We start from the raw sequence: 12,776 nt of genomic DNA, 5'->3' as shown, positions 1-12,776 counted from the left end.
GAAGAAGAACCTACAAGTCTAATCAGTTCTACTTCAGCCAATTACTCACACAAACAAGTTCATTTACAATTTGCAGGAGAGAAAGCTGCCCACATTTACTTTACATCACCTGAAAGTGAGAACAGGCGTTTGCATGGCACTGTTCTAGCCGGCATCACAAGATACTTATGTGCCAGATGCGCTAAAGATTCATATCTCCCTTTATGCTTCAACCACCATTCCAGAAGACATGCATCCATGCTGATGACAGGTTCTGCTCGATAATGATCCAAAGCAGAGTGGACCGACGCATGTTCATTTTCATCATCTGAATCAGATGCCACAAGCAGAAGGTTCATTTTCTTTTTTGGTTGTTCGGGTTCTGTCGTTTCCGCACTGGAGCGTTGCTCTTTTACGACATCTGAAAGCATGCTCCATACCTCATCCCTCTCAAATTTTGGAAGGCACTTCAGATTCTTAAACCTTGGGTTAAGTGCTGTATCTATCCATAGAAATCTCACATTGGTACCTTCTTTGCGCTTTGTCCAATCTGCTGTGAAAATGTTCTTAAAACGAACATGTGCTGAGTCTTCATCCAAGACTGCTATAACACGAAATATATGGCAGAGTGCAGGTAAAATAGAACAGGAGTTCAGTCACAAATTGAATTATGCATTTTTTTTTTTTTAAAGAGCAACAGCAGCATGGAAGCATGTCCTCTGGAATGATGGCCGAAGCATGAAGAGGCATATGAATGTTTAGCATATCTGGCACATAAACACCTTGCAACACCGCTATAAAAGTGTCATGCAAATGCCTGGTCTCACTTTCAGGTGATATTGTAAATAAGAAGCAGGCAGCATTTATCTCCTGTAAATGTAAACAAACTTATTTGTCTTAGCAATTAGCTGAACAAGAAGTAGGACTGAGCAGACTTGTAGGCTCTGAAGTTTTACATTCTTTTGTAACAAAAAAACCCTACATTTGTAAGTTACACTTTCACAAAAAAGACTGCACTACAGTACTTGTCTGAGGTAAATTGAAAAGTACCATTTGTTATTTTTACAGTGCAAATATTTGTAGTAAAAAATAATATAAAGTGAGCACTTAACACTTTGTATTCTGTGTTGTAATAGGAATCAGTATATTTGAAAAGGTAGAAAAACATCCAAAAATATTTAATACATTTCAATTGGTATTCTATTAACAGTGCGATTAATCATGATTAATTTGTTTAATCACGATTAATTTTACTGCGATTAATCGACAGCACTAGTTATTAGCCATATTTTTCAGGAAGTTGTTCTTTTTAAGACGTACATGTCTGCTGGACTAATTTTAAATTACAGGATTACAGTCAAATTACTATTCATGCATCCCATTAAAAACACCAAAAACCTTTCCTCACTTCTCCGTGAAGATTTAGTTCAAAGATGTACTGAAGTCTCATAATGCTAAGACTTCATTCTCTGCTTTATACTTGATTTTTAACCCTGTTTGCTTGCCAACTGCAATAATCTTCTGTTAATTACAGTGCATTAGTGCTGTTCTACTCTATTTAATCTAATAGTTTTATTTATGAAGTGTCCTCCCCAGGTGCCACTGAAAAAGTAAGTTTCTCGGGGAAACAAAAGGTCTGACTTAGAAAATAGCTGTTATAATAAAACAAAGCCATACTATTGTTCAGAAAAAGCCAGAACCGTCTATCAACATCAACACTGCATGCATTTTCCCCTTCCTCTAAGTGAACTATGTATCTATTTACATAGTAATGTTTGGATCATGTAACATCTCAGCTCTCACACATTTCCATTAGAGTTTTGCTTTTATCTAATTCTCTAATCCTACCTAAAAGAAATCTCAGTCAATCAGAGCACAAGAATTAGTTTTACTAATCCCTCACTATACGCTTGTTTGTCAATTATGAAGTTTCCGATTCACCCAACTGCAATATGCAAATCCTGTATTCTGAATAAGGGCCCTGGATACTTCTCCTGGTTACTCTCTATCCACAGGCTAACAAACACAGGCACCATTCTGACCCTCTCCCCAAACAGCTTCAAAGATTAAATACAATTACATTTAAAAAAGAATTACTTTTAGCAGGAGAGGGCCAAAAGGGTTTGCCAAAATAATGAGATGTCTGGGGTTTGGTAAGGTGATAGGCTGTAGCCAAGCAGTATTGAGGAATTAACAGTAATCAGAATGCAAGTGTACTTCAGTAAAAAGATGTACTTCAGTAAAAAATGAACAACCTCCTGAGGATATTATCTATTACATCAATAGTAATCATATTCTGGGCTTATAAACACCTCAACCTTTGACCTCAAAGAGTTGGTTTACCCCAGTATACAGTTATTGCCTCCAAACAAGAAGCATCCTCGGGTTATATGAATTATGGCCAGTAACTAAGGTAGAGATGTCCCCAATCCAAATCCTCAGATCTGAGCAGCCCCACACTTTGGGGAGGCTTCAGGGTGATGTTTGAAGTCCTGATCCAGATGCAAATTTTGCAGTTTTGGCTCATCTATTCTGTGACTGTAAACAACTATCACTGTACTACTTGGAATGCCCAAAAGCATGGCTAACCTACATTTCCAAGTTAAGGGCTATAAATGGAACCCGTAACCCTGTTCTGCCTAAATATTGCTGGGATCTCCTAGCAGCGATGAGGTGTGTGCCACCCATCCCAATCTTCATAAGACTGGCCCAGTTCCTACAACACTGTAACTAATCTCAAATAATTATGTTGGCAATGAATCAGCAGTTTATGGCATAGAAACCTATTTTTTTTTACGGCTGGCAGGGGTATTAGTCAGAATCAACCTCTAGAATAACTGTTAAGCGAGTAATGTAAAACAGTTTTAAGAAATTTATTTATCATTAGTGAAGAAAGGTACATCTCATCTTGAAAATGGGTCATAGCCCAATCAATTCTATTAGCTTTTCCCTACGGTAACACCTACCTCCTCTCAACCCTGCATCTCTTCCAGTCCCTCCCACTATTTCACTTTTTCCCTGTTCTGTTTTTATACGTATATAGCCCCAAGTTTTGATTTTATGTAAAGCATGTGTCTTATACTTTGCAAAATAGAACATGAGTTTTAGCTTACTGCTTAATTTATGTATATGCTTGTACTACATGTGAAAAATAGTACCTTTAAAAATTCTAAAAATGAAACACAAAAAATTCTACTAAGTAAAGGTGTCTAGTATATTTCTGGATAGCCAATCTTTATTTACTGCTAACAGTTAAAAAGTAATTGAAGTGGGATTTTTATTAATAAACTGAATTCTAGAGTATAACAATGTTATTTTTTGAAAGGGAAGCTAATTAGAGATAATTCTATCCTTACACCACTTCCTTATTACTAAGAATATTTGAATGAAAAAAAGAATCTTTAGTATTTCATTGGCTATTGCTGTTGATTCAGCTGCTGAACTCATTCCTCTGTGACACTGCTGTTAGGAAAGAATTGATGTCACACATAATTACTACTTCAGCTGAGGAATAAGTAGTAAAAGTGGATTTTTTTTTAAACTGCTCTCAGCATGGTATCTGAGCACCAGATGAAATAACTAATATTTGAAGTAAAAGAAAGCAGAGAAATGAAGGAGGAGAAAATGTATAATCAAATATAAATTCTCTTTTAAAAAAATGTTCCTCATATATCAGAGTTAAGTTTGAGTTGATAAAATAAAAAAAAACAATTCCATTCCTTGAGCCACATAGATTTCAACTACTCAGTAATGCTATCCCAACCTTTATTCCTCCCTTTACCTGCTATGTGTTTTATATAATAAATTTGGTACAAGAGTAACGTTTCTACAGTGAAACTGATTGGATAAAAAGTCTACTCCATGGAAAACAAATAGTTTCATAGTGACGCTAAGTCTCTTAATACAACGGCCTATTTTAGGAACTGAGAGCAAAAGCAGGAATTTTGCTACTGAAATACAAGAGTATCATGTACTACACATTTAAATAAATTGTAATGCATATTAAAAAATGGGTGCCATTACACCTATGATGTACATAATTAAAAGTAATAAATTCCACTTGTGTGACCACAGTGGCAAAGGAAATGCCTGTTAAATCAGGTGGTTATCACTGCCCAGCGAAAAAGATGAGAGCTACCTTAGGGGTCAAAAGAATTGAGAGACAGAAGGTGCAGAGAAACTGTTAGAGCTATCTGGAAAGGAAGCTGTAATGAATGAAAGTCACAGTAAGGAAAGACAGCTTCATCTCTGCATATCAGGAGCCTTATTTTCCTTATGCATTGTTCATTCACTAAGTTACCATAGTGGAATTTCAGTCAGGTAGTGCAGCTGAGCATTTCTACACCTCCCTGCTTCCCTACCATAACTAACAAGTAAATTTTTATTTTATCATTGGTAAGATTTGTAGAACTAAAAGTGGCTTCTTAATCTGCAATCCTTCCTGTTAAATTTCTAGATCTAGTACTCCTGTATACTATTAAAACTATATATAGCTGCAGGGTTGGCTTGGGGTTTTTTTGGTCTGGTTTTTGTTTAGGTGGCAGAGGGCAAAAGGGAAGCTTAAGGGATTCATATAATGTTCCAATATAAATAATTTACTTTAAGAATAACGAAACTAACACTACAAAAAATCCTCCTCTCATTACTCTTCTTTTGTAAACCTTAAAAACAGCTTAAACCATCTAAACGAATTTGGCTTTTTTTTAAAAAAAAGTTGCTCTTGAGAAGAGCCAAACTTTTGTCCAAAGGAAATTTTTACAGCTAAGCTATTAGCTTGGAAAAAATAAGTCTATAATGGAAATGCAGACACAAAATTAAAAGTTTGTGTCAGTACGACCATAATTTTAAACCCTGTGTCTTATTGCCTACACATACATTTGTGTACAAATATACACATTATCTCTCACAGAATGCGAGTGATCTGTATTTTCAACAACCTGATCTTCACTCTGCCCACAAATCCACCTCCTTTAAGAGTAATAAAATTCCCAGCCTTTGCATAGCTTCAAACAGATCCTCTCCGCCAGTTAAAAAAACAAAACAAAACAAAATACCCACATCAATTTTCCCCCTCTCCCCTCCCCCAAAGTGCCATCGTCACCCCTAAAAAAATGTACATATGCCAAGAAAAGAAAAATAGTATTTTGCCCTATATCAGACCTTAACCTTGTTACTGGTATCTTATGAAGCAGAAATAGGAACTTTATTACTGATGGTAAAAGGAGATTCCAACGAGACACTTACTACTTGCTTTTCACCCTGGAAAGTTCCAAAACATCAGATTTTAAGTAAACGAGGAGAAAGTTTTGTGGCAAGCGGAGTTTTTTTTTTTTAAATGAAGTTGTTTGAAGCTGCTTAGAGATATGGAATGTTAAGACATAATTCTGGGGAAAACTGTATAACAAATTACAGTATTGTATGCAGTGTTACACTGCAGCCATGTTGGTTTCAGAATATTAGAGAGACAAGGTGGGTGGGGTAATATCTTTTAATGGACCAACTTTTGTTGCTGAGAGACAGCCACACAGAGCCCTTCTTCAGGTCTAGGAAAGATACTCTGAGCATCACAGTTAAATGCAAGGTAGAACAGAGCTGTGACACACACACAGAGGTCACCGACTTTATCTCTCTAATATAACTGACAGTTTGAGGATAACTTATTAAAAGAAGTATTACTGCCTATAATGCTACCTTACATTTATTGCCACTTTGCATCCTACAAACCCAACATCTAAATCGTAAGAATCAGTTCACTAAAATATACCCACCCTGCGATTAGAAAACAAAAAGAACCAAACTAAAGTATCCACTAGATCTTTGGCAGAAACTTACCCTTTTTTCCATTTCCAAGAGTGATCTGTCAGCAAATCTCTCTTGTCTCTGAAATACAATATTAATAATTATATGTGGGATTTATGGTGAAAAACAAAATACAGGAGGCAAACAGTAAAAAAAATCAATCAATATTTTGGCTCTTCATGGTCTTGACTGCCAAAGGCAAGACAAAAGACAAAGAATTAAACAAATCAATGCTTTTTCTGTATTCCTGAAATCAAAACATACAATTTTACATAGTATTTAATCTCATGCCCAGAAAACTCTTTAATACCTATATTCTGAGAGACAGTGTTGTAGTTAAGGTTCTGGAATGGTATAAAAGTGAATGGAGTTTGTTCCTGGCTCAGTCACAGATGTCCTGTGTGACCTCGGACAAGTAATTTAACCTTTCTGCAACCTCTGGCAAAATAAGTTAATACAACCTTACCATTAAAGGTGTTACATCAATTATTTCATTGATGTATTTGAGATACTTAGGGCTAGTCTATGCTATTGAGTTACACTGGCGCAGCTCCTGTAGTGCAGAAGACACGCTATGCTTATGGGAGAGCGCTCTCCCATTTGCTTAATTACTCCACCTCAATCAGAGGCGGAAGCTATGTTGGCAGGAGAGCGTCTCCTGCCAACATAAAGCTGTATGGACACCACTTTAAGTTGATGCAACTTATATCGCACGGGGGAAAGGGCAGGACCTTTTCACACTCTTGAGCGATGTAAGTTACATCGACTTAAGCAGTAGTGTAGACAAGCCCTTAGATACTACAGTGATGTATACTGGGTACAGATATTTATTTGTAAATTCTTTCTACAATAGTTTTAAACAAAAAACCTACTATTAATCTACGATGTGATGATATCATATGCCGCAGTTATTTAAGAGCAGTTATCTGCACCGATTTAGAGTTGCACTATTTGCTGTTTAACTGCAAGACAGGATGCCTAATCAGCCAGTGACAGCATGGCAATTTGTAACAACCTGCCATCAGGTTCATAAATCAAACAGTTCATAAGTTAAACATTTATACTTTGAACATAAACATAATTCAACAATGTAGAATCATTTTCTGTTTTTACACCTTCCTCCCTGCAGAGAAATTACTTAGATATATGCCGGCAAGAATCATTGATACCTTAACAATTACCACTTGCATTAGGTTTCAGACCAGACCCATCTGGCCTTCCCTCATCTCCAGCAACAATGGCAGTTGCAGTACTTAGCCCCGTTCTTTTAGAAAAAGGGAAGATAAAGCCAACATCTGAGAAAAATGCCAATTCCATTTCCAGGATTTTCTGGTTTGTTACCCGTTTTACCAGCTAGAGACTTTCCTGTGTGTGTGTGAATACAAACCTGAGTGGCCTTTTCCAACTGTAGTTTAAGATCCGTCAGCTCCATGTTGGTATCATGTAACTGCGCTTTCAGCTTTTCATTTTCAGTTAGAATCTCTTCGTAAAGCTAAGAGAAAATTTGGACAGGTTTAAGAAATGTGCATCTCTTTTGGCTGCATTATTTAATGTATAAGGGGCTACATTTTTCTAAAACTTGATTTAATTGTATGAAAAGAACAAACATTTATACTCAAGAGGTTCTATAGAACAGAACAGTACTTTTCTGTGTATGTTTTGAACCAACTTAATAGAGAACTATATTCCCACTACTAAATGGCTCTAAAACACCCGCAGAAACAATATAATTTCAACTAATTTTTAGAGCATTTTCTAAACGTTACTAGCTTATCCCCTTATTAAATTATACTGTACAATTTCATAAGGGTGACAAAAGTATTGTAAGTAGTATTACAAGAAAATTCTAGCTTCCATACATAAAATTCTTCCATACATAAAATGTTTAAATTCCCTCAAAGGAGAAACTTTTGTCTTTTATATTACAGACAAGAAGAAATGTATGATAATTTTACCTTATATTTCCATTATACAGAAAACAGTCTGAAACATTTTCCTCCTAAAAAAAATCTCATCTTGACAATAAGTTGAACAGTTGCTCATTTCTTCACAAGTATCTTCTAGTTTTCAACCAACAAGACTAGATTTTACATTGTACTAGCAAGTGCACCAAACAAAAGGCTCCATTATAGATGTCAAGCAATTCTACCACCACCTTTAGCCACAAGGACCAAGGTAGTGATATGTGGTGTCATTTGGCTCCTCTGGACCGTCCCCTTCTCTTGCAGAGGTGAAGGCAAGGGCCAGAAGCTCCTGTATAGCCAGGGAGATGGATACGATTCTTCCTTTGCCTCTGAGGAGTTCCGACTTGAGTTACTTAGGGTATGTCTACACTTACCAGGGATCAATGCTGCAGCGATTGATGCACCAGGGGTTGATTTAGCAGGTCTAGCGAAGACCCACTAAATCGCCTGCTGATCACTCTCCCATCAACTCCAGTACTCCACCAGAACGAGAAGTGTAAAGAAGTTGACAGGAGAGTTTCTCTCATCAACCCAGTGCTGTGCAGATACCGCAGTAAATCGACTTAAGCTATGTAGCTGGAGTTGCGTAACTTAGGTCGACTTACCCCCGCAGTATAGACCAGACCTTAGGCTGAGGCAGGATTTGGGACTTAATGTGAGTAATCTGATTACTTCAGGACAGAATTTATGGGGGAAAAAAAGACCACAAATAAAGGTTTATTTTAATATCAGAACTACTGGCCCAGATACCTTTTTAAAGTCAGTTGCATCTTCTTTTTCTAGCCTACTGCAATACGGTTTTCGTTCTTCGAAGTAACTGTGTGACCCAGACCGCCCCAGCAGCGAATCATAACGGTCGCCTGATGATGTGCTGATTGATCCTGCATCATATCTTTCGAAGAAGTAAAGGTCATTATTTCCATGACATTGCTAATGTGGTGCAGTGTATCACGCATACATAGTTTATTCATAACATTATCTCCTATGCTCTCTCTAACTGGTGGAAAGAGTTTTTAAAGTTTTCTTTCTTCCACTCAACACTAAGATCTATTTCATATGAAAACAGGTTTTCTGACTGCCAAGGATGGCTTAGGGAGTGCAAAATTAGCCTTCTATGTCAGAATTTCTTTTGAATTAAAATACATTCCTTCAAGACATTTTTGCATGATTCTGAAGACGACCTTGTCAAGATTATTTAAAAGAGGGCTTCAACTTTTCTTTGCTTGTTCATCTTTTATAAGGACTGAATTATTATTAACCTCAAAAAGATCAGCCAAGTCATGTCTGGTCTTTCCAGTTTTACTGGAGGACCTCAGGGAATTTTCAAGGATATTAATTGAGAGCTCAACTACCTTAACAGAAGCAGTGCGGTTCCTTTAACAAAGGCTTCTTTTATTCAATATTAGTCATTGAAGTAAAACAGATATTTAAAAAAACCCACCAAATGGCTTTAAACAATTTGATCAAAAATCCGTTCCCCTTCCCATTGCTAAGCTTGCATGGTTCAGCTGTTGTAATGTCCTCATTTAACACAGAGGTTTCTAGCACAGACAGGACCTGACTTCTTAATGTTTTTTTTAAAAGCAGATTGTATTTTTGTCTATTTTTAAAGAAGTTTTTCAGGCCATTTATCATAAAGCAGTTACAATGAGTATACGCCCATTTTTTCCTTTGCAGGTTTCATTTAAAAGAGTCGACTGTAAGTAAAATACTTTATAGTTCAGGATTTTTGCAATATTACTTCCTTAAGATTAACTCCTCCAAATGGATGAGTTAAGTGGCATTTTCAGCCTATTTCTAATGTTCACTGACTTTGCATTTCATGTCTACTGAATGCAGCCTGCTTTGCTTCCCATTGAGTGTGTCACCCCAGAATGCTCCATATTCAGTATCAATCCACCGATCAGAGCAATGGCATTAGCTTGCCAAAAGCCAAGTCATATTCGCATACATTCATTGTTATTTAAGAAATGTTTTTGTACGTAAGTAACGTCTAGAAATGCACATTATTAGGGGTGAGGAATGCAGGATTTGTTTCTCTCTGACAAGTAAACTCCAATTTCCAGGTGGAAGACACGATACCAGCTACGTGGAAGCCAGACACACAGTTTAAGGCAGAGAAGGAGAGCCTGGACTAATCAGACCAAAATTTTAAAAAGCTAGTAAATATTAATGCACTGCTTATTTGGGTGCTATGTACCACACTTCAATACTTCCAGCAGAGATTTTTCCTGGGAGCCTTCTACTCCACCAACATTTAGGGCAACAGAAGCAAGATTTGACAGAAAACAAACACCATCTTATCTAACGTATACTCTACACCTTATGTCTTAAAAATTTAGGCCAAGATTTTCTGAAGTGACTAAAGATTTGGGTTTTCATGTTGAGAAACCTTCAAGAAGCCTGATTTTCAGAGGTGGCAGCACTTTCTGAGCATGAAGCCCCTTACAGTGTCTCAAACTGGGTATCCAAAAATTGAGAGTCAAAAGCACTTGACGTTTATGAAAATCTTAGCTTTGCATTATAAATTGCATCAGACACAGACTGGATCGATTATGTTCTGCAAAGTACCGAGCATATTTTAGGTGCAGTATAATTAAATAATTCAGCACATAACCTAAACAACATTTTGAACATATCTTCAGGTCCCCTCTAATCTCCCACCTGCCTAAATGTGTAAAAAGTCAACTCTATGGCTTTATTACTATATTTTATATAAAACATACTAAATCTTTACAGCATTAACATTTTTTTCCGAGCTTAACCTAACCAACTATTTATAGCAAAGTAGGATTTGTAAATTAAGAACTTAAAAAACAGAATATGAGTCAAAAAGGTTTCTGTTTTATAAATAAATGATTTGTTTAAATCAAACACATACCTTGAAAGACTATCACTCTGGAAAAAAGAAGAAAAAACACATTTGGACAAACTGGTATTGGTACATTCATTAAATATCATATTCAACATATCCGTGAACAAATGTAGCATGGCCGACTTATGTTAAAGCACAGGAGAAGCTGAATGTTACTCAACCATGCATTATCTGAACACCATGTACAGCTTTTTTGTTATGGCTATAGAAAAAAAGGAAATGTGCTAAAATATATTTGCCAGAAAAATGTTTTGCAAAGAAGTTAGTACAGACTGATTAGAAGGCTTAGATTTAAGCATGATCAGAAACGTTAGAGTAGTTTGAGAAGTATGTAAATTCCGCAGTTTCCCTGCCATTTGGCAAACTTATTAAATAAGACATAAGGATTTTGTCCACTTCCAATCCTCTTCCTCCTACCCTTTATTTTTTCATTGGAGAACAGTATTTTAAGAGCTCAATTGTCTGAGTCATTACATATCATCCTGAACAACATTCAGTGGCATCCTAGAAAAATATTGGCATTACTGTTATTTAAACAGGAGTAAACTGGGTGGGGAATCTGAACTGCTGCCCCAACAATATGTAGCAAAATGAAACCATTTGTACACAGCTACTCAATTTAAGATCATATACAAAAGAGTAATTTAACAGGTTCCCAAATTACAGAGGAGTTTGCAGACACAGGAAAGTCTCACATGTTGGGTCAAGAACCAAATTTAATCAAATTGTATGTGCGGGAATGCACTTTAACACTATAGAATGTGTAGTTCTCTGTTATTTTTCCTTTGAATGATCAATATAATTGTATTGTTTTATGAATGCAGGTACTTTCTAGTGACTATAATGCCACCTGCACATTCCCAGCAATGTTCATCTGCTAGGCTGGCTTAAGATTTGGTTTTGTTTCCTTTTTTACATCTTTATGATGTATGGGAGAATTTCTGAAAGGGCTGGATTGTTTGTTGTCCTGTAAGGAGCAAAACAAAAAAATCCAAATACCTCATTTTTCCTCTTCCCCTCTGGGATATTCAACAGTGCTAGCATTGACTTAACTCTACTCCCACTAAACTCAATAGCAATACTCCCTCCCCCCTTAGTTTCGGTGGGAGTGAAGTTAGGCTAACGCTGGGCTCTTTTGAAGGCTCCACTCTATTTCTGAGTCAGAGATTTTAAACCCTGCTGCATGAGAGAGACACTGGAACGGATTTTAAGCAACAGGCTGCAATTTTATTAACATTGGTTGGAGGCGGAACGTGACCACCCTTTTCAAATACCAGGCATTTAACTGGGTCCAGTGTGGAATTACAGAGCTCCCTACATAACCAATAACCCAGGGCAGACCCCACAGCCTAGTGCCAGGACTCAGGGAGCTATAAAGCAGAGGTTCTCAAACTGGGGATCAGGACCCCTCAGGGGGTTGCGAGCTGTCAGCCTCCACCCCAAACCCCGCTTTGCCTCCAGCATTTATAATGGTGTTAAATATATTTAAGTGTTTTTAATGTATGGGCGGGGGCTTGCACTCAAGAGGCTTGCTGTGTGAAAGGGGTCACCAGTACAAAAGTCTGAGAACTCCTGCTATAAAGTATACCAAGGGGGTGTGTGTGTGTGTGTGTGTGGCCGGGTGGGGGTGGGGTAAGAGAAAAAGCTCAGTCTGAAAAGAATGCTGGTTTTCCCTTCTCCTTACAAGCACAAGGTCTGGGAGCTGGTCCTTTTAGCTTTTATCTGCATTGGCCCCAGTTACAACAAACTACCCAGACCCATATTATCTCTTAATATTAGAGTTCCAAATTCTATTTGTTATCCCAACTGCACCTCCACAGTGCTGTAAGGAAAGCAAAAAACCCTCATCTGACCCGTGTCTAATTTGGCCCAATAAGAAAAATTTCCTTCCTGATCCCAAAACCCAGGTGATCAGTAAGACCTGCATCCTGGAAACAATCCCCTATCTAGAACTACAGGGAGGGAGTGGGGCAGTTGAAGAGGCAGGGAGTCTTGAAGCCTGGGGGAAAGGTTTCAATAGTTTGGAGAGCAGTGGGGGAGGAAAAATCAGCTCCTACTTTTTCTCCCCAGCCTACCAACAGGATGCAAGAACCCAAGGAAAAGGCGGGGCATCTGGCATCTTTGGGAATGCACATTCTACCATTACCCCCAGGGGCAGA

General features: G+C 37.4%; 1 protein-coding gene across 2 annotated transcripts in view; it reads right to left on the bottom strand.

Annotated features, from left to right (window-relative positions):
- PPP1R12A (protein phosphatase 1 regulatory subunit 12A) overlaps positions 1-12,776 on the bottom strand; it is a 208,000-nt gene that overhangs the window by 18,078 nt on the left and 177,146 nt on the right. For both annotated transcript variants that reach the window (XM_037885953.2, XM_037885960.2), the window contains 4 exons: positions 10,624-10,640; positions 8,493-8,634; positions 7,166-7,270; positions 5,812-5,859 (listed from right to left, as the gene is read on the bottom strand). In XM_037885953.2, coding sequence (XP_037741881.1) covers positions 5,812-5,859; positions 7,166-7,270; positions 8,493-8,634; positions 10,624-10,640 — 312 coding nt within the window. The remainder of the gene's footprint in view (positions 1-5,811; positions 5,860-7,165; positions 7,271-8,492; positions 8,635-10,623; positions 10,641-12,776) is intronic.

Source organism: Chelonia mydas, chromosome 1, assembly GCF_015237465.2.
Source record: "Chelonia mydas isolate rCheMyd1 chromosome 1, rCheMyd1.pri.v2, whole genome shotgun sequence".
NCBI lineage: Eukaryota > Metazoa > Chordata > Testudines > Cheloniidae > Chelonia > Chelonia mydas.
Note: the sequence above shows the minus strand (reverse complement) of the source record. Positions and strands in the feature narration are given on the sequence as shown.